Source organism: Mobula birostris, chromosome 20 (assembly GCF_030028105.1).
Source record: "Mobula birostris isolate sMobBir1 chromosome 20, sMobBir1.hap1, whole genome shotgun sequence".
NCBI lineage: Eukaryota > Metazoa > Chordata > Chondrichthyes > Myliobatiformes > Myliobatidae > Mobula > Mobula birostris.
The window spans coordinates 42,791,995-42,814,584 of record NC_092389.1 but is presented as its reverse complement, the minus strand read 5'-3'; the positions used below and the strand labels follow the sequence as shown (position 1 = coordinate 42,814,584).

Here is a 22,590-nt window from a genome sequence, read left to right as displayed (position 1 = left end):
CCGAAGTTCAAAGTAAATTTTATTATCAAAGTACATATATGCCTCTTTATACAACTCTGATATTCATTTCCCTGTGGGCATATTCAACAAATCTATAGAATAGCAATTATAACAGAATCAATGAAAGACCGCCCAACTGGAGCGTTCAACCAGACTGCAGAAGACAACAAACTGTGCAAATACAAAAAGAAGAAACAATAGTAATAAATCAACAAGAAATTAATATCGAGAACATGAGATGAAGATGTCACATGTACACTGAAACATCGAAGCATGCAATGAAATGCGTTGTTTTCAACGACCAACACAGTGTGAGATGTGCTGGGGGCAGCCTGCAAGCGTCACCATGCTTCCACTGCCCACATAGCATGCTCACTTACACTAATCCGTATGCCTTTGGAATGTGTGAGGAAACCAGAGCATCCAGAGGAGACCCATGAAGTCACAGGGACAATGTACAAACCCCTTACAGACAGTGGTGGGAATTGAACAATGATCTTACAGCTGGCATTCTAGCCACTACACCACTGTACTACACAAAGGGCTAGGTTAACCAGTGCTCTGTGCCCTACCCCGGAAATTTATTCCAATGAGATCAATGGCTGATGCTCCCTCAATGTTTAGAATCAGGTGACAGAGCCAACAACAGGGCTTCGTTTCCAGATGAACTCAATGCCTTCTATGCTTGTTTTGACCATCAAAACATGGAGGAATCATCACAAACTCACAGAGCCCCCAATGATCCTGTGATTTCAGTCTCTGAGGCCAACACACAAGCAGCCCTTACAGGAGGATGAACCCACAAAAAGCACCTGGCCCAGATGGGGTACCTGGCCAATTACTAAAGACCTGTGCTGATCAACCGGATAGAGTGTTCACTGAGATCTTTAATCTCTTGCTTCAACAGTCTGAGGTTTTAACTGCTTCAAGTAGGCTTCAATTATTTCTGTGTCTAAGAGGAATGTGGTAATCTGCCTCAATAACTATCATCCAGTAGCACTTACATCCACAATGATGAAGTGCTTTGAGAGGTTGGTGATGAAACATATTAACTCCTGCCTGAGAAGAGACTTGGATCCGCTCCAGTTTGCCTACAGGAACAACAGATTCACAGCAAATGCTATTTCATTGGCTCCTCACTCAACACTGGAACACCAGCATAGCAGAGATGTATACATCAGGATGCTCTTTATCTACTCCAGCTTGGCATTTAATACTATCATGCCCTCAAAACTAATCAATAAGCTCCAAGATATTGGCTTCAATACCTTCTTGTGCAATTTGATCCTGGATCTCCTCACTTGCAGACTCCAGTCAATTTGGATTGGCAACAACATTTCTTCCACGATCTGCATCAGCACAGGTGCACCAGAGGGCTGTGTGCTTGGCCCCCTGCTCTACTCACTTTACACCTATTGTGTGATCCAGCACAGCTCCAACACTATATTCAAATTTGATGATGACACCACAGTCATGAGCTGAATCAAAGGTGGTGACGAATCAGCCTACAGGAGGGAGATTGAAAATCTGGCTGAGTGGTGTAGTAACAACAACCTCTTACTCAATATCAGCAAAACCAAGAAGATGGTTATTGTCTTCAGGAGGAGGAAACCAAGGGTCCAGTCCAGTCCTCATCGGGAGATCAGAGGTGGAGAAAGTCAGCAACTTTAAAGCATGGCAGTGCCTTTACTTCCTTTGGAGTTTTCAAAGATTCAGCGTTACATCTAAAACTCTGACAATCTGCTATAGACATGCAATGGAGAGTGTATTAACTGGCTGCATCATGGCCTGGTATGGAGACACCAATGTCCTTGAACAGAAAATCCTTCAAAAAGTAGTCGATACAGTCCAGTGCATCATGGGTAAAGCCCTCTCCACCATTGAGCACATCTACATGAAGCATTTTTGCAAGAAAGCAGCATCCATCATCAGGGATTCACCCCCCCCCCCACCCCGGACATATCCTCTTTTCGTTGCTGCCATCAAGCAGAAGGTACAGGAGTTTCGGGAACTGTTATTACCCCTCAAACATCAGGCTCTTGAAACATAGGAGATAGCTTCACTCAACTTCACTTGCTTCATCATTGAAATATTCCCACAACCAATGGACTCACTTTCAAGGACTCTTAATCTCATGTTCTTGATTTTTTTTGTGTATTTATTTGTTATTATTATTACGTTTTTTTATGTATTTGCACAGTCTTTTGCGCATTGATTGAATGCCCAAGTTGATGTGGTCTTTCATTGATTTTATCTTTTCCAGTCTCTTTATTTAATTTTAAAATTATGAACAAAACAATAATAATATTAATAAACAGAGAATGGGATTTTATCATGGTTATTATTCTATTATGGATTTAATGAGTATGCCTGCAGTGTTGTATATGGTGACATATATGCACTTTGATAATTAATTTACTTTGAATTTTGAACTCACCCAGTATCTAGCCCATTAATTTAATGTTTAAGCATAATGTTTAGTATCACAAGCAGCATCTGTAGGGGGAAAGGAATTGTTTACATTTCAGGTTGAAACCTGTATCAGGATATAATGTCATGGCATGGTATACTAAAGTAAGGTTTGTTAGACTGGACCCCAAAATATTTTGTTTTATTTAGAGAAACAGCAAAGTAACAAGCCCTTCCAGCCCAATGAGTCCACATGTCAAATTACACACGTGACCAATTAATTCACCAACTGCTACATCTTTGGAATCTGGGAGGAAACCGGAGAGCACCCAGAGGAAGCCCATGTAATCCCAGGGAGAATATACAAAGTCCTTGCAGATGGTGGCAGGATATTATTTGGATAATGGATTAAATCTTGGCTTAGACTGTAACTTTCGCTAACAAACAAGGGTGTGGAGAAGCTTGTGTTGTTCTGGCGAGCATTTTGGGCCTGCCACATTGGTGCCGGAATGTGTGGTGACACTTGCAAGCTTCCCCAGCTCATCTTTAGGTGTGCTGGTTGTTAATGCAAACAATTCATTTCACTTTATGTTTCCATGCACATGTAATAAATGAACCTGAATTTGACTCTGACATTGGATGGAGTGTGTTGCAGGCAGCCAAGCCACTAGCACACATTTTGTTTACCACAGCTGTGTTGAAAGTTTGTTATTGTGTTGAAAACAAAATTAGAAGCTTATTTTCAGAATGAAATAGTAAAGCGTGTTGTGTAGAAGGTGTGAAAAGCACTCCTATTCTCTACTACCAAACGACATAGGAGCAGAATTAGGCCGTTTGGACTATTGAGTCCATTCCGCCATTCAAACATGGCTGATTTCTGATACTCCATTCTCCTGCTTTCTTCCCTTAACCTCCACACCAATTAACAACCTGCCAATCTCTGCCTTAAAAACATCCAATGACCCCACAACAAATTCCACAGACTTATCACCATCTGCTTGAAGAAATTCCCCCTCTCAGTCTGTAAGGGGCGTCCCTTTATTCAGATGTGATGCCCTTGGATCCTAGACCCTCATACTGATGGAGGCATTCTCTCCATATCCACTCTATCCAGACTTTTCAGTGAACACAGTGGAACAAGTAAAGATAAACGATTTATACAATAGGTGAGGAGTTTACTCCCTAGGACATAGAAGAATGGGGGGGGGGAGAGGAGGAGATTTGATAGAAGTATACAAAGTTATGAGGAGAATAGATAGGGTAAAGACAAGAAGGCTTTCTCCACTGAGGTTGGGCAAGACTAGAACTAGAGGGCATGGGTTATGGATGAAAAGTGAAATATTTAAGTGGAACATGAGGGGAAGTTTCTTCACTCAGAGGGTGATGAGAGTGTAGAAAAAGTTGTCAGCAGAAATGCCGGATGCAGGTTCTATTTCAAAACTTAAGAGAAATTTTGTTCGGTACATGGATAGGAGGGGTAGTGTCTGGGTGCAGATCCACGGGACTAGGCAGATTAATAGTTAATGGACTAGATGGACCAAAGGGCCTGTTTTTGTCAGGTACTATTCTATGACTAATTAGGTTGATGACTATTGAAGAATATTATTTCACACCTTTTAATAGAAACAATAAAACACAGAAAATATGAGTAATTAGATTATTGAACCTTTGGACTTCTCCACCACTCACCACAATCATGGCTGATCACCCAGGACCCTGTTCCCATACCTATCGATTCTGCCTTGAGCAGTTGGAAATATATTTACCTCCTGTTCATTATGGGAGGTTCATTACTGGCACTACGGGGCGTCAGTGTCCAAAGTTCAATTACAGCACTACCTGTAAGGAGTCTGTACATTCTCACTGTGACCATGTAGGTTTCCTCCAGGTACGCTGGTTTTCTCTTACAGTCCAAAGGTTAATTGGTTATTGTTAAATAGGTGGATTGCTAGGCAGTGCAGCTTGTTAGGTCGGATTGGGTTCAAGAGCTGTGAGGTAATGTTATAACTCTATAACACAGTGGTAGACCATGCTTGGGAGTATTGTGTTCAGTTCTGGTTGCTCGTTCAGGAAGGATATGGGAGCTTTAGAGGAGATTTACCAGGGTGCTGCCTGGATTAGAGAGCATGTCTTATAAGGAGTGGTTGAGTGAACTCACACGTTCCTCTTTGGAGCAATGAGAGATAACTTAATAAAGGTGTACAAGATGATAACAGGTATCACAGAGAGCGGAAGGCCAGAGACTTATTTTCCCAGGCATAAAATGGCTAATATGAGTAAACACGATTTTAAGGTAATTGTAGGAAAATATAAGGGGGTAATGTCAGAGGTATGTTTCCTACACAGAGAGTGGTAGGTGCGAGTAAAGCGCTATCAAATGTAGTAGTGGAGGCAGATGGATACATTAGGAACATTTAAGAGACCTTTAAGATAGACACATGGATGGAAGAAAATGGAGGTCCATGTGGGACAGAATGGTTAAATTGATCTTGGAGTGGATTAAAAGGTTAGCAAAACATTGTGGGCCAAAGAGCCTGTCCTGTGCTGTACTGTTCTATTTTCTATGTCAGAGTTAATGAGCGAATGGTTAGATGAATGAGATGACCAAGCAAAGCACAGTAGATGATAATAGATGTGCTCCATTTGGCTCCTATACCTCAGCAGCATCAATCACTGACAGAAATCAAATAGGATTTGATTTTACCACATTAGAAGGCAAACAACACACAAAACAGACAGTGCAGTGATGCGCAAGGAATGCATTGCTTATATAATGTAACTTTTTCTTGGAGAACCTTTCAAGGTCTTTGGAGATGATGATCAGGTGATGATAGGGGAAGATTGTGACTTTATTGGCTGCTTGCAGTGGGGATGATTCACAGTTTGCAGAGCAACTCATCATTCTGACAGATCCTTTCAGCCTTTCTTTTAAAGGCAAACTTGAAAATTGGTGGCCATCTTCAGAAATTGGTCCTGTCCGTCACTGGCTCTAGCTAACAACTGAACCATATGGTCACAAGGAATAGTTGAAATAATTGTGTAAAATTAGCATTTTGTGCAAAGGCTGATAAAAAAAAGCACCTAACAGGCATCAATGTGGAATTTTATCCCAGGTTGAATTGAAGTTAATAAGGAACTGCATTCCAGACAGGACCAACCCAGTGTTCGACCACATGATCGGTGAGTCCAGCACATAGTACAAAATAACATGAATGTAGCTGTCCTGATGAATGGTCTTGGTCTGAAATGTCAATTGTTTATTCCTCTCCATAGATGTTTCCTGACATGCTGGGTTCCTGCATTATTTTCTGATTGTTATTCTGGATTTCCAGCATCTGAAGTATCCCTTAACTGTAGCTTCTTTTAAGTCTGATTCATTTTCAAAGCGATTCAATGAATTAAATTTTCCAATTAAACCTCGATCGTCCCCAGCTGAAATTCTGCCTCTTCTTTGCAGAAAGCATTAGAATTCAAATTGAAAAGGAACTTTAGCATCTCTGAAGTTGTCAACCAGCTGCAGCATTGCACACTCACTGGGCTACAGCGGAAGCTCTCAAGCATTTCCCCAAAATAACAGCATGCTCCTGAGCACATACAGCATTGTATACAACAGAATAGCCAGAGCTGAATGCCTGAAGCCTTAGTCTAGAAAAAACTGTGGACTAAGAAGGGCTAATTAAGCAACAGCAAATGACAATAATGGCAGTTAAATTGCATTAAACAGATGAATGCAGTGTGCAAGGAAACATTTCATGGAAGGGTGTTAGGTAATGACAACATCTCCTCTGTGCACAAAGCCCATGGACCCAATACTAAGTTTGTGAATCAAACTACATGCCAAATGTATTGAAGTTAACTTCTCCATTAAGCCTTAACATTACATTCACAGGGCAAACCTCCCTCCTCTTCTTCCATAGATAAACTTCCAAGTCTCTATTCTTCACACTAATTTCTAGCAACATTCATTGTCTACTACCACAGCACTTGCTGTTCCCAGAAAATAACATGCAGTTGGCATAGTTCCAAAGTAGAAGCTATTAACATTTGGGTTTACTCCAATTACACTCCAAAGAAAATACCTTTTTCAATGTGCACCAGTATTATCTTTTTTTTGCAGTTTATCTTCTTTTACACATTGGTTGTTTGTTGGTCTTTGTCTATGCATAGTTTTTAGTGGTGTTCTATTGTGTTTCTATATTTTATTCGACTCTATTGTAATTCTGCAATTTCCTGTAAATGCCTGCAAGAAAATGAATCTCAAGGTATTATTGGGTAGTTTAGTGCCTTACAATACAGGCAACACAGATTCAATTCCCGCAGCTGCCTGTAAGGAGTTTATACGTTCTCCTCGTGACTGCATGGGTTTCTCCTGGATATTTCAGTTTCCTCCCACAGTCCAAAGATGTACTGGTTGCTGGGTTAATTGGTCATTGTAAATTGTCCCATAATTAGACTGGGATTAAATCAGGGAATTGCTGGGAGAAAGGCCTATTCCGTGCTGTATCTCAATGAATAAATAAATGCTAACATATAGTTTGATTTTAGTATTTCAATTCAACTTTATCCTAATGATATAAATAAATGCTAATTTTACTGGTGAAAACAGGCCCTTGCACACCCAAGTTTAGGATTCAGCAGAGTGATACTATACACTACATACATTTTTTTAAAGACATTTTCAAACACTTTTGATTGCTTCCCAAGAATTCCATTGTCAATTTTTAATTGTCCCAATTGTCCTTGTTAATCAAAACTTAAAATAAATTAAATCCAAGCAGAGTAATGATAACGATGGAATGACTGTGATGGTCTTTCATTAGATTAGCCCAAGCTGTTTGCCATGGCACAGAAGCATTAGACGACTCAAAGCACAAGACAGTTGCAATTAAATTCAGCAATGTAAATGGTATGGTATCAATGATTTCCTCATTTCTACATGCTGCAATTGTGATCAGAGAAGCTTCAGATAATTGAAACAAGGGCGTACACAATGGGTTCCCTGTAAAAAAAAAACCCTTGTCTATATAGAAGACTAAATACAACCACTAGACACAGTAAAGCAGCATACATTATCAAGGACTCCCACATGCTGGCCATACTCTCTTCTCACTCTACCATCAGTCGGGAGGTACAGAAGCCTTGGGTGCCACCCATACCACCAGATTCAGGAACCCTTCAACCAGAGCGGATAACTTCACTCACCTCAACTCTGAACTGAATCTATGTCCTAATGATTCACTATCAAAGACTCTTAATAACCCATGTTCTCAGTTTTCATTTTACTTGTACAATTTGTCTTCTTTTGCACATTGGTTGTCAGTCCTGTTTATGCATGGTCTTTCGTAAGTTCTAATTTGACCATGTGATTTCTTTATTTTCTGATGAATGCCTGCAAGAAGATGCATCTTAAGGTTGTATAGCTTTATTTTATTTAGAGATACACCACTGTAACAGACCCTTCTGGTCCAGTGAGTCCTTGCTGCTCAAATACACCCGTTGTGACCAATTAACCTACTGAACCAATATGTCTTTGGTATTTGGGAGGAAAGAGGAGCATCCAGAGGAATTGCACGCAGTCACAGGGAGATCATACAAGCTGCGGGAACTGAATCTGGGTCACTGGCACTGTAATAGCATTACACTGGCTGCAGTGCTACCCTGCCGCCCTATGGTAACACATATGTTATATAGTAACACATACAGTATATGGTAACACATACGGTATATGGTAATACATATGTACTTTAATATAAATTTGAGTTTGACTTAGAAACAAGAAACACATGAGCCATTAACTAGGGGATGCAGAAGGGTGTGGCAGTTGGGAGTATCTGTAGATGCCCACCTTTGTCTCTTTCACAGGTACCCACTGCATCTGAAGCCCTGAGAACTTTGTTTGGACTTGGAATGAGTATTCACTGAAGAAAGAGAACCATGCAGCCAAACCTCTGGGACTTAAATTTTTCTTGATGATCCCTCCTGAACAGACAACAAAAGCTGTGGAATTTTGCCATCCTGGTGTGGGAATTCAGCACATCGAATGCATAGTCAGCAGGGAAAGGGAAAGAGAGCAAAGGAGAGTGAGTGAAAAGAAAAGTCAAAGCCAAAGTCCACGAGTCCACTGAAGGCTGGAGGCCCGCAGGTAGCCTGTCCTGGAGTTGGAGGACTGTCTGCGTCTATGAGTGGATAAGTGTGAGGGAGGGAGGAATGAGGTTGTTGTGGCTGTTGTACTGCTGAACATTGTTGAGCATGCTCTGTTGGCATTGGAATGTATGGAAACACTTGCGGGCTGCCCCCAGTACATCCTTAGGTTGTGTTGGTTGGTAACCCAAATGACGCATTTCACTGAATGCTTTGATGCAGCTGAATCTGGATCTGAAGGAGAGAGGGTAAAGAAAGAAAGTAAGAGGAGAGGAATGAGATCATAGCCTGGTGAAAGGGGTCATGAAGTGGGGGGAAATGATGTTTGTGAAGTATGTTTAAGAAATGAATGAATGCCAAGGGATTATGGGATTAATGGGAGGGGTGATTTTATACTGGTCTGCAACAGTTTTTATTTGTACAATTTTTCTTGTCAGTCTTTGTCTGTTTATGATAGTTTTCATTAAATTCTATTGTATTTCAATGAATCTTCAGGTAGTATATGGTAACGTACATACTTTGATAATAAATTTACTTTGAACTTTGAAGAGGGCAGCTCAAAAGATTCAAGGTAGTAACAAATTTACCTCACAGGTTGCCAGTCTGACACGATGCTGATAAGACAAGGCATCTTGGGAGCCAAAAACAACAGCTTGCAGGATACTCTGCTCCCAGGTTCCCAGTTCTTTGCAGATGGAACAACATCAGGTACACCCCACTACCCAAGCCTCAATCACTGAAACATTTGAGTTTCACTCACAAAACACTGAAAAAAAAACAGCACTGTGCACTTGAAATTCCGGGCCTTAATTTCTACTTGACAAATGGATATAAGCCTCTGGAATTTTGCAACCTACGACTAGGAATGCAGGGGATTTCAGTTCTGTCATCTTTGTACTCCAGATTACTGAAACCTCAGAAAAGTACATAATTGAGAATTCAAGGTAAATAATAGCTCCAGGCTAGGGATTCCCAAACATTTTTAATCCATGGAGTCTGTAGACCCCAGGTTGGGAACCCCTGATCTAGGCATTCTAGATATAGCAAAATCATAAACTCTCCTTTATAATTGGATTTACAAATTTATTAAAATTTACAGCAGAGGAAATTTTTATCCTTGATAAGTGTATGTGTATTCTGCCACAAGGTCTGAACACCAATGGTCAGCATAAGCCACCTGTCAGGATACATGGTTCTAACCAGTTTGCTTCATTATTTAGTCCAATGAGATGGAGTGAATATGAACAAAATTACAATGGAGGTAATGGATGCAGATCACAGAAAGGAAGAATGGACAGTGCATGCATCATGCTTTTCATAATCAACCTCTGCTCTTTGTGACAATGCCACACAACTGCAAAACCCAGCCATAATCTTGGATATGCAATCAGCTAAAAATTAAAGTTTAGTTTTATTTGTCACATGTACATTGAAACTTACAGTGAAATGTGTTGCTTGCATCAAATTAAATAAGTGAGGATTGTGCAAGTGTTACCATGCTTTTAGCGCCAACATACAGTAGCGTGCCCACAACTCACTAAACCTTACCAGTACATCTTTTGGAGTGTGGGAGGAACATACGCACCTATGGGGAGAAAGTAGAAACTCCTTACAGGCAGCGGTGAGAACTGAACCCCGAACTGTGTTGCGCTAACCACTACACTACTGTATTGCCCCCTTTCCAGCTAAAAGAACACGGGACAGTCATTATGAATGTTTGTGGATAGCAAGTGGATCCAGATGCAATGCCACATGTGGATCTCTTTAGCTGCAGCAGTTTCGTGTCTGGCCTTACACAGACATTCTCACCCAATCTTAGACAATAGAAGCAATCTGACTAGAATCTGAAAGCATATCAGAGCCCTGATGAAAGGCTGTATTCCCAAGGGTTTTCATAGACCGATCAGAACAGGAGACATTATGCCCTTGACTGACACTAATGATAGTATGTCATTTATTCTAAAGTTTCCATAAAGTCATACAACATGGAATCAGGCCATTCGGCCCAACTTCCTTATGTTGTCCAGGATGTCTGTCTGAACTAGTGCCTTTTACCTGCACTGGTCCACATGCCTCTAATCCTTTCCTATTCATGTACCTGAGTTAATTTCTTCTAAACATTGCAATTTACTATCCCAAGAAGTATAAATTGGACTCTTGACTTCACAATCTACCTTGTAAAGACCTTGCACCTTAATGTTTACCTGCACTGCACTTTATTCAGCATTCTGTTATTGTTTTACCTTGTTCTACCTCAATGTATTGTGTAGTGATCTAATCTGTATCAACAGTGTGAAAGATAAGCTTTTCACTGTATTTTGCTATAATGTTTGTGACAATAATAAACCAATTCCATAGAGTCATAGAGAGGTACAGCACAGAAAAAAGCCTGTCAGCCCATCCAGTGCATGCCAAAACCAATTATTTTATGATTATTCCAATTCCAATAACTATACGCTCCTTTATGACTTCCTAAAAGCCCTTTAAACATTGTAATTGTACCCGCCTTTATGGTTTCCTCTGGCAACTCAATCCATATATCTATCACCCTCTATGTGAGAAATCATCCCTTCGGGCCCCTTTTAAATCTTTCCCGTTAAATCTTGTGTGCCTCTCTTAAATCATATCATGTTACATTTCAGTAAGTCGTCAACCACAGAACAAAACACAAATAATCACACAGCTTTTCACATTTGTGACTATCCTGCCAAGTTTCATATGCATCACTGAGACTATATGAGAAGGATTAGACCATTTGGCCAATCAAGTCTGCTCCACTATTCTGTCATGGCTGATTTTTTCTTTCCTCAACTCTATTCTTCTGCCTTCTCCCCATAACCCTCACCTTACCCTTCAAGACCCAGATCAAACTCTGATCACCTCTCAGACAGAGATCCTAAGGAAATGGCACTTTCATCTCCTAGATCAGAGGTTCCAAACCTTCTTTATGCCATTGACCCCTACCATTAACTGAGAACCCCAGATTGGGAACCCCTGTTCAAAGACAAATACAGCAAGAATTTAGGGTCTTCAGCCCAACCAGTCCATGCCAACCACAGTGTCCACCCAGCTAGTCCAACTTTCCTGTGCTCAGCCCAGATCCCTCCAAGATCCACCCCTCTATGTACCTATCCAAGTTCTTCTTCAAGGATACCATTGTGCCTACCTAAATCACCTCCTCTGGCAGCTCGTTTTGTAAACTCATCACCCTCTTCATGAAGAGGTTGTCCCTTGGGGCCCTTTCCCCTCTCACGCTAAATCTAAAATCCCTGAGTTTTGGTCTCTCCTACCTTGGGGAAAAGACTATTACCATCTACCTTATCTCTCCTCGTCATTTTAAACATCTCAATATGGTCCCCCCCCCACCACCACCCATTCTCCTATTTTCAGGGAATAAAGACCCAGCCTGGCCAGACTCTCCCTAAACTCAGGGCCCCTAGTCCAGGCAAAATCTTTGTAAATCTTTTCTGCACACTTTCCAGTTTAACTACCTCTGGGATTAACCAGGGGAATGTCCTCTGAACTGTTGCAATTGTAGGTAGCTCCCTCCTTAAACAAGGAGACTAAACCTGCCCATAGTACTACAGGCAAAATCTCAGGGATATGCTATATTCCTGTTGCAAGCTTTCTGCTCCATCTCTGTTAACTCCACTCACCTTCCTGAAAACCCTTGATGCTAATTTTATATTTCTTGTACAAAAACACCTGGGTCTCTCTGAGCAACATTAATCACCCTTGCACTATTTAAGTGATATTCTGCTTTCTTATCCTTCCCTCCAATGTACTTTGCATTTCCCCACGCTATATTCCATATGTGCTAACTATCTGAACCTGCTTTAATCCCTCCGCAAACTCTCACAACTTCCTTTCCTACCCCGTGACTTCCCTGTTAGCTATCTGTGCTTGGACAGTCTATCTTTGTTGTGAACCAGTCTGAAAACCCGGTTGGTCCCTGTGCCAGCAGACGTGTAGCTTTGGTAGTGAATGAAGCTACGTCAGAAGAATCTGCATATCTGCCTGTAAAACTGGTAACTAATTCTATATCGTCACAAACAACAGTTTGAACCCTCCCGTCAATGCTGCCTTCCAGCGTTCACTCGGTGGCAGACGAGCTGAAATGCCTTCGTCTGCCGCTACACTAGCGCACGACGAGGACTACTGCACCATCAATCTACAGGCCATGACACTCAGGTTCTTGGGCTATATATATAGTTTGTGACAGTATGTTTTTCGCAACTATATGTGCTATATGTGCTGCGTGTGAACGTTGGTAGTGTAGTTTGCACCTTGGCCCTAGAGGAACACTGTTTTGTATGGATGCTTTCATGTTTATAGTTGAATGACAATTAAACTTGAACTTAAATTTAACTTGGAGGAGCAGGCAATAAATTCATGCAAAATATGATCGCATTTGTGGAAGCGAGTGGTTCTGAGTTATTTTCATCTGGAGAGCAAGCAGGTATGATAGAAGACACGCAAATGAAATTCGTGCTCATCGCCATTTGATGAAGGTCGCACAACTGCATTCATTTTTCGATCAAGGAAGATATCATTTATTCCTCTTACCTGCTCGCCATCCCTGAAAGTGTGGCTCCCTTTCATCCAGGTAATGGTTGGTGTGGGATCACCTTTGGCCTCGCAGGTCAGTGTAATCTGAGATTCCAGCTCCACCACCGTCTTATTTTCCGCGTAAGTAATTTCAGGTCTCACTAAATTAAAAAAACAAATTAAATTGCAGTTAATCTTTCAAGAGACACCCATTATCAATGGGTTACAATAACAAGACGTGAGTATAGATTAAGATTAGATTTATTTGTCACATGTACATTGAAACATATAGTGAAATGCGTCATAAACAGAAGAGATTCTGCAGATGTTGGAAATCCAGAGCAACGCACACACAGAATGCTGGAGGAACCCAGCAAGTCAGGAAATGAATAAACAGGTCTCGACCTGAAGTGTTCTGATGAAGGAGCTTGGCCTGAAACGTCGACTGATGATTCATTTCCGTAGATGCTGCCTGACCTGCTGAGTTCCTCTAGCAGTTTGCGTAAAATGTGTCATTTCTGTGACAGTCCAATTAAATGGTGGGTGCAGCCCACAACTGTCACCATGCTTCCAGTACCAATATATCATGCAAACAACCACTAAGCGTACGTCTTTGGAGTATGAGAGGAAACTGGAGCACCCGGAGGAAACACATGCAGTCAAGGGGAGAGAGTACAATCTCCTTATAGACAGAGGCAGAATTGATCCCAGGTCACTGGCGCTGCAAAGCCTTTATACCAACCTCTACACTACTGTATTAAAGTACTTGGTAATGAAATATAACCTGCAATGTAACCTTCTAATAAAATCAACAGGACTTTAACTGAAGATGTGCCAATCTGAAGTTCCCTTCACTAGGTCACCATTGCTGCATAAGAGCCTTTGACTCATGAAACAATTGCCCCAACTGCATTAATCTGTGAAACATAGCCTCTGAAAGACCTCCGTTTTAAAATAAACCAAAATAAACTTAATTCATAAATTTTTAAAAATTACAAAAATAAACCATGCAATGCCTTTTCATTCTTACTTATATAGTTAAAGTGTTATGTACATTCCTTAAGACCGATAGGACTGTTCCCACTCATGTGGACCCCTGGAATGGTATATTCCTACAACAATTGAGGGACTTCCTGACCCAGACCGGTCTCTCCCTGTCCAGAGCGGAAGAACCCTACACTGTGGTCCTTCACCACTGAGTCCTTGCAGTGGCTGCACCAAGCTTCAGTGTGTCCCTCAGCATGTAACTGTACTCCTGCAGACTACGAAAATCTTGATGTGCTGGAAGACCAAAGGGTACCTTTCATCTAGAACAGCTCCATTTTGTTGCTGACACATATCCTTTGGGGAAATTTGATTTGTACTCTATTACTAAGTGAAAATATTAGACTCCCATCATCTTCAGCAGCCTTAACTGATAATTTGCCATTTAAGTTATTCTTAAATAACTTAAGAGGGTATAACTTAAAGGGGAGTGCAGTATGCTCAATGTTGAAAGCTTCCACTATGTGTATTTTAATAATGTGAATTAAAATCTCATCGCTGTGAGGGTAAATTTTAGTTCCTAGAGCATCAGTGCATTATGTTAGTCCATGGGAGACTCTGAACCAGGGGCTCCCCCCCCCTCACCATTTTTATGCCAGGGACCAATACCATTAAGCAAGGGATCCATGGAACCCAGGCTGGGAACCCCTGCTCTTACCAAAGTTCAAAGTAAATTTGTGATCATAGTAGGTAATGTATATATCACTATGTACTACCATAAGATTCATTTTTGTGCAGGCATTCACAGTAGAAAAAAGAAATACAATATCATAAAAAAGACTGCAATCAAAGACTGACAAAAAAAATCAATGTACAAAAGAAGACAAACTGTGCAAATACAAACAATGAATAAATAAATAACACCAAAAACATGGGTTGTACAGTATGGTCATCAGTGGTCAGCTGACACCAGCTCTGGAGTTCATAGAGCCACTGAGTCAATTGACATGGAAACAGGGCATCTATGTCCAAGTTGACCAAATCGACTCATCGTATTAATCTCACCTTTCAGCACTTGACCTGTATAACTTTTTGCTTAGGCACCTTAAGGGCTCATCTAGGCACTTACTGAATACCATCAGCAACTTTGCTTCTACCACTGAACGAGAAAGGATCCCCCTCTAACCCCTCTAAATCTCTAACCTCTTTCCCCTTACCCTACACCTACGCCCTCAATTATTATTCACCTCTGAAATAAGTTTCTTGCAGTCTACTCTATTTATTCCCCACATATTTTTTCATATACCTCAATCACGTCCCTTTTTTACTGCCTTCGGTCCAGTGTAACAGACCCAGCCTCTCCAGTCTCCTCTCATAACTGAAACACTGCTTCTCTGGTAACATGGTAGCAAAGAAGTTAGTGCATCACTTCACAGCCCCAGTGATCGTCGATCGAGATTCAATTCCTGCCGTTGTCTGTAAGGAGTTTGCACATACCCCTGTGACCATGTGGGTTTCTTCTGGGTGCTCTGGATTCTTCCCGCAGCCCAAAGATGTACAGGTTAGAGTTAAGTGAGTACTGGCCATGCTATGTTCATGCCGGAAGCATAGTGATACTTCTGAGCTGCCCAGCACAATCCTCACTAATCTGATTTGATGCAAATGACACATTTCACTGTATGTTTTAATATTTTGATGCACATATGATAAATAAAGTTAATCTTTAATTCAAAGGAATCTCTTCCATGCCCTCATTGCTAGCATTTATTCAGGAGTTATGGAATTATGTGAATACAGCAGATAACAATTCAAAGGAGAACCAGTCTTCAGGAAATAAAACCTGCTCACAATTTAAATTCAACTGATACTCTGTGGCTAGTGAAACCAGTCATTGGTTGTAGAATATTCTGATTCTGTGTCATTGAAATAAGGCAGGGGAAGACAATAGATGTATATTCATAAGTACAAGAAATCCAGAGCAACACACAAAAAATGCTGGAGGAACTCAGCAGGTCAGGTAGCATTTATGGCAAGGAATTGGTTATAACTAAAACCTTCAGAAAGAGATCAAGAAAGTTACAGATTCCGTGTAGCTCAGTTTTAGTCAACTCTCTCCAGCCTATCACATCTTCCCTATAGTGTTTGGCTAATTCAGACTTCAAAACCAAGGTGATGTGGTTGACTTCAGATTAGCCTCTGAAACAGCCCAGCAACTGACCAGGCTGACGGTAATCGGATGGACAATAACCACTGGCATCGCTGGTGAATGAATCGATTCTAAAAAATCTTTACTTAGAAATGTAGCACGGTAACAGGGCCATTTTGGCCCAATGAGCCTGTCTGTCCAATTGCACCCATGTGACCAATTAACCTTAAACACAAGAAATTCTGCAGATGCTGGAAATCCAGAGCAACATGCAGAAAAAGCTGGAGGAACTGAGCAGGCCAGCCAGCATCTATGGAAATGAACAAACATTGACATTTTGTGCTGAGACCCTTCTTCAGAACATACAAAATGCTGGAGGAACTCAGCAGGTCAGGCAGCATCTATAGAAGGTATAAACAATTACTATTTCGGATGAATGTCCAAAATGTCAACTGTTATTCCACTCCATAGATGCTGCCTGACTTGCTGAGTTCTTTCAGCATTTTGTATGCGTTGCTCTGGATTTCCAGCATCTGCAGATTTTCTCTTGTGTTTATGATTTCCTTTAGGATGGTTTGCCATGGGCCTAATAAGTCAAAGGGTCATCAGCACCACCTACCAATAGGTCAAATGGTCATGGGCTCACAATCACAATATACTCTAGAACAGCAGTTCCCAGCCTTTGTTATGTCATAGACCAATACCACTAAGCAAGAGGTCTGTAGTCCCTAAGTTGGAACCCCTGCTCTAGACTGACCATTCCCTGTAAAACTGAAGCCGTACTTGTACTGTCCCTCAGATGAGTTGTTAAACTTATGTCCCAACTGCTCACTCAGGAGGAGGTAATAGAACCCATGACATAACCTGTTCTGATTTCCTCTCCAACATTTACCCTGAAACGAAAAAAAAAGGTATTTGTGATGGTTCAATACAAAAAATGCTGCAGATGCTGGAAATCCAGAGTAATACATACAAAATGCTGAAGGAACTCAGCAGGTCAGGCAGCATCTACAGAGAAGAATAAAGAGCTGAGGCTTTGGACTGAAATCCTTCATCAGGACTGGAAAGGAAGGGGAAAGAAGCCCAAATAAGAATGTAGGAGGAGGGGAAGGAGTACAAGCTAGAAGGTGAGAGAGGAAGTCAGGTGGGTGTGGGAGAGAGGTTGGAGTAAGAATCTGGGAGATGTTAAGTGGAAAAGGTAAAGAGCTGGAGAGGAAGGAAACTGATAGGAGAGGAGAGTGGACCATGGAAGATAGGGAAGGAGGAGGGCCAGCAGGGGAAGGTAATAGGCAGGCAAGGATAAGAGTTAAGATGCCATAGTGGGAAATTGAAGAAGAGGGAAGGGGTATTCCTTCTTTTGTAAGCACAAGAGATTCTGCAGATGCTGAAAATCCAGAGCAACATAGACAAAATGGTGGAGGAGCTCAGCAGGTCAGGCAGTATCTATGGAGGAAAATAACCAGTCAATGTTTCCGCCCAAGACCCCTCATCATTGACTGTTTATTCTTCTCCATAGATGCTGCCTGACCTGCTGAGTTCCTCCACCATTCTGTATCTATTTGTGATAATTTATTCCTCAAATTGACGGCCATGCTACCTGCAATCAGATTTCAGCATCACAACACTGGCTGGATATTGATACATTCTTGTTGTGACAGGTAGCTATAGAAATGCAGCTTTATGAATATGGAAATAAAGTGAGTGACATCTCAACCAAATGTCATGATTGCAACAGGGCAGATATCAAACTGAGATTCAGCACAATTAAACACTGTGGAGAGAGGGATGGCCATGTAGAGGGGCAGCAAGTTGCTGCTACTCATTGGACATCTTCTACCTACTTCCCCTCAAGTCCTCCTTAGTCTGACATTAGACTGAGAACTACACGTCACTCAGCTTCACTCACCCCAACACTTAACTGTTCCCAATAACTATGGACTCACTTTCAAGGGCTCCTCATTTCACATTCTCGAAATTTTTTTTTTTTTTTTGCATTTGCAAAGTTTGTTGTCTTTTGCCTGTTGGTTGTCCATCTTGTTGTATGCAGCCTTTCAAAGTTCAAAAGTAAATTTATTATTAAAGTACATATATGTCACCATATACAACCCTGAGATTCATTTTCTTGTGGGCATACTCAATAAATCCATAATAGAATAATAATCATAATAGAATCAATGAAAGACCGCCCCAACTTGGGCATTCAGCCAGTGTGCAAAAGACAACAGACTGTGCAAATACAAAAATAAATAAGTAATAATAAATAAATACGCAATAAATATCAAAAACATGAAATGAAGAGTCCTTCAAAGTGAGTCCATTGGTTGTGGGAACATTACAATAATGGGGTAAGCGAAATTGAGTGAAGTTATCCCCTTTGGTTGAAGATTCATTGATTCTACTGTATTTCTTTGTATTTACTGTGAATGTCTGTAAGAAAATGAATCTCAGGGTTGTATATGGTCACATATACGTACTTTAATAATAAATTTACTTTGAACTTTAAATATAAATTTACTTTCCTTTAGTGTAGAAACTAATATAGTCGACTATTCGGTAGCCAACCCTCACTTCACATTCACTCTCATTTAACTGTGAAAATTTTTACCAAAAACTTGGAGTGTGATTTCCATCTCAAAGTCGCCGGCCTTATTCTGGGCAATACAGATATATTCTCCATCGTCCTGCTTTCCGACCTTGCTTATTGTCAGTTCAGATCCATCTTCGCTCAGAGAGTATTTATCACCATCTGCTGTGATCCTGACATCGCCTCTGAAAAACAAATCAGAAGGAACTGGATTAGAATAACAACTCTCCACCAAACTATCTAAAACTTCACTATAAGAGAGCTTCACTATAGACAGCATCCTATCTGGGAACATCAGAGCTTGGTAAGGCAATTGCTTAGCCTGTAACTGCATCAAAACTACACATTGACAAATGCAGTACTGTAAAAAAGTCTTAGGCAACCTAGCTCTCTCTCTGCGCATTTATTATGTTTTTATCTTATTGTGTCTTTTGTGTACTGCATCAGATCCAGAATAACAATTATTTTGTTCCCCTATACACTTGTGTACTGGAAATGACATTAAACAATCTGGAAACTTGAATCTGCCTCTGTTTGGTTGATATCCCTCCAAGTCATACAATAATCTACAACATAAACAGGAGAGATTCTGCAGATGCTGGAAATCCAGAGCAACACACACAAAATGCTGGAGGAACTCAGCAAGTCAGGCAGGTAGCATCTATGGAAGGGGAATAAATGGTCAATGTTTCGGGCCAACTTCCGAACTTCCGGTAATTGTCCCCCACTTTCACCATTCCCCATTCCTGTTTCACTCGCTCTCCTATCTCCTTACCTGTCCATCACCTCCCTCTGGTGCTCCTCCCCATTCCCTTTCTTTCATGGTCTTCTACGCTCTCCTGTCAGATTCCCCCTTCTTCAGCCTTGTATCTCTTTCACCAATCAACTTCCCAGCTCTTTACTTCACCCCCCCCACTTTCATATATCACCTACCGCCTTGTACTTCTTCCTCCCTTCCCCCTACCTTCTTACTCTAACTTCTCATCTTTTTTTTCGAGTCCTGATGAAGGGACTCAGCCCGAAACATCGACTGTTTACTCTTATCCATAGATGCTGCCTGGTCTGCTGAGTTCCTCCAGCATTTTGTGTGTGTTGAGATGATAGGTGAGACCAGTTGAGGGGGGAAGGTGGATAGGTGGGGGAGAGGGAAATGAAGTGAAAAGCTCGGAGGTGATATATGATAAAGGTAAAGGGATGAAGAAACAGGAATCTGAGAGGAGAGGACAGTGGACCATGGGAGAAAAGGAAGGAGGACAGGGGACAGGTATGATTGATATAACATTTTATATTCTTTAAAACGCATTTCATACTCAATTGCTTCACTACAATCTTTGGAGATTAAATGAGTCATAGTTAAATTGGCCAACATCATTTCTGGAGAAAACCAAATGAGATCTTACTCAACTCTTCGAAATAATGCCAATTTCTTTTTTCTGTCACAGCAATTCTGTCAAATTAATTCACATAAGGTGCAAAAAAAACCACACCAGAATTCACATTATAGTAATCAAAGTCATTTTTATCTTTTCTCTAATGTCTGTATACACTCAGTATCAGAATCAGATTTATTATTACTGACAAAGATTCAGTGGCCACTTTATTAGGTTCACCTGCTCATTAATGCAAATATCTGATCAGCCAATCATGTGGCAGCAACTCAATACATAAAAGCATGCAGACACGGTCAAGTGGTTCAGCTGTTGTTCAGATCAAACATAAGAATGGAGAAGAAATGGAATGATTGTTGGTGCCAGATGGGGTAGATTGAGTATCTCAGAAACTGCTGATCTCTTGATTTTCATTCACAACAGTCTCTAGAGTTTACAGAGAATAATGTAAAAAACAAAAAAAAAATCCAGTGAGTGGCAATACTGTGGGCGAAAATGCCTTGCTAATGACAGGAATGCGATAGTAACTCAAATAGTCACTTATTACAACAGTGGTGTGCAGAACAGCATCTCTGAATGCACAACACATCAAACTTCAATGTGAAGTGGATGGGCTACAGCAGCAGAACACCACAAACATACACACAATGGCCACTTTATTAGGTACAAGAGGTATAAATAAAGTGGCCACAGTGTATAAGAAATAGTTATTTTATTATAAAAGTAATTCAGTTGCAAACAAACTTTTATTTCCTCTCTAGTGTCAGACATGATGACAAAGAGTAACACTGGGTTTGAATTAGAAATGAATTTACTGAGGCAAACTTGAAGAGGCACAATTACTTATCGTTAGCTGAAAAGAGTGATTTGTGCTTTTGACAGCAAATTGACAGTAATGAACTCAGCACAGTGCAGAATATTCACCAAGAATCATGTGTTTGAGGCGCTGAATGCATTGTAAATGCAAGATCTGTTATCAGAAGTCAGGTTACAATAAAACGTTAGAAATTCAACAAAAACATATCCTTGCACACTTCAACCCATGCACTGTTTTAGGTCACATAAACTAAAGAAATTGTGCATTAAAAATTAGCTTTATTTGTCACATGTATATGGAAACATAGAGTGAAATACGTCTTTTTCACTGCAGCCTGCAAGTAGCACCATGCTTCCAGCACTAACACAGCTTACCCACAACTCACTAACCCTAATCCATCCACTTTTGGAAGGTGGGAGGAAACAGGAGCCCCCAGAGGAAACACACATGGTCACAGGGAGAATGTATAGCTCCTTACAGCCTGCGGTGGGAACTGGAGCCTGATCGGTGATCGCAAGCGCTGTAAAGTGTTGTGTTGACCACTATGTTACAGTGCCACCCTAACATTGTAAAGTGACTGCTAACATTTGAAGTACATATTGTCTTGCTGTACTTGGCATTGTGAAGTATCAGCAGGTGGCTGACCAATATATCTAAAATTCCACAATCCTCTACCTCAGCTTTAAGTTTGAAAGAATTAGAACCAGAGACTTGATTCAACCCATTCCTGGCTGTCCACTCCATCTATGCCTCTTATCATCTTGTACATCTTTATCGAGTTACCTCTCATCCTCTGCTCTAAAACGAAAAGACCTAGCTCACTCAACTTCCACATAAGACATGCTCTCAATACCATGTAACATTCTGGTCAATTTTCTCTACATCCTCTCTAAAGTTTCCACATCCTTCCTATAAGGAGGCTACCGGAACCGAACACAATTTTCCAAGTATCATCTAACCAGAGTTTTATAGAGCTGCAACATTACCTTGTGGTTCTTGAACCCAATCACCAGACTAATGAAGACTAACACATCATACGCCTTCTTACCCATCATATCAACTTGAACTGCAACTTTCAAGCATTTCTGTTTGAACCCACAGAAATCAAGAGGCTGCAGAGAGCAGTGAACACGGCGCAAACCATCACAGGCCCAACCCTCCCTACCATTGACAGCATTTACAAGAGGATATCCTAGAGGGCTGCCATTTTAATTTCACTCCCCATTCCCACACCAATGGGTGTCTGTCTATGCCCTTCTCCACTACCACAATGAGACTAATTGCAGAATGAAGGAACAGCACTCACATTTCTCCTGCACAGTCTCCAAGCTTGGTGGCATGAACACTGAAATCTCAAACTTCTGGTATTACTCTCCCTCTGCCCCTTTTCTCTTTCCTCCTGATCCACTAGCCCTCCCTAACTCTATCCCTTTCCCCTTCCCACACTGTCCTTCTGCCCAACATCCACACAATCTCTCTCACCGGTTCCTCTCCCAACCTCCCTCCCTTTTTTCCACACTGCACCTTCCCCTCCTATCAGATTCCATCATTTTCAGATCTTATTCACTTCCAC

The 22,590-nt window shown here is 41.0% G+C and overlaps 1 protein-coding gene across 7 annotated transcripts in view; it reads right to left on the bottom strand.

Moving 5' to 3' along the window:
* The window catches only part of LOC140185152 (neural cell adhesion molecule 1-like), a 722,060-nt gene that overhangs the window by 242,977 nt on the left and 456,493 nt on the right, over positions 1-22,590 (bottom strand). For all 7 annotated transcript variants that reach the window (XM_072238532.1, XM_072238533.1, XM_072238530.1 and 4 more), the window contains exons 7-8: positions 18,834-18,997; positions 13,117-13,259 (exon numbers count right to left, since the gene is read on the bottom strand). In XM_072238532.1, coding sequence (XP_072094633.1) covers positions 13,117-13,259; positions 18,834-18,997 — 307 coding nt within the window. The remainder of the gene's footprint in view (positions 1-13,116; positions 13,260-18,833; positions 18,998-22,590) is intronic.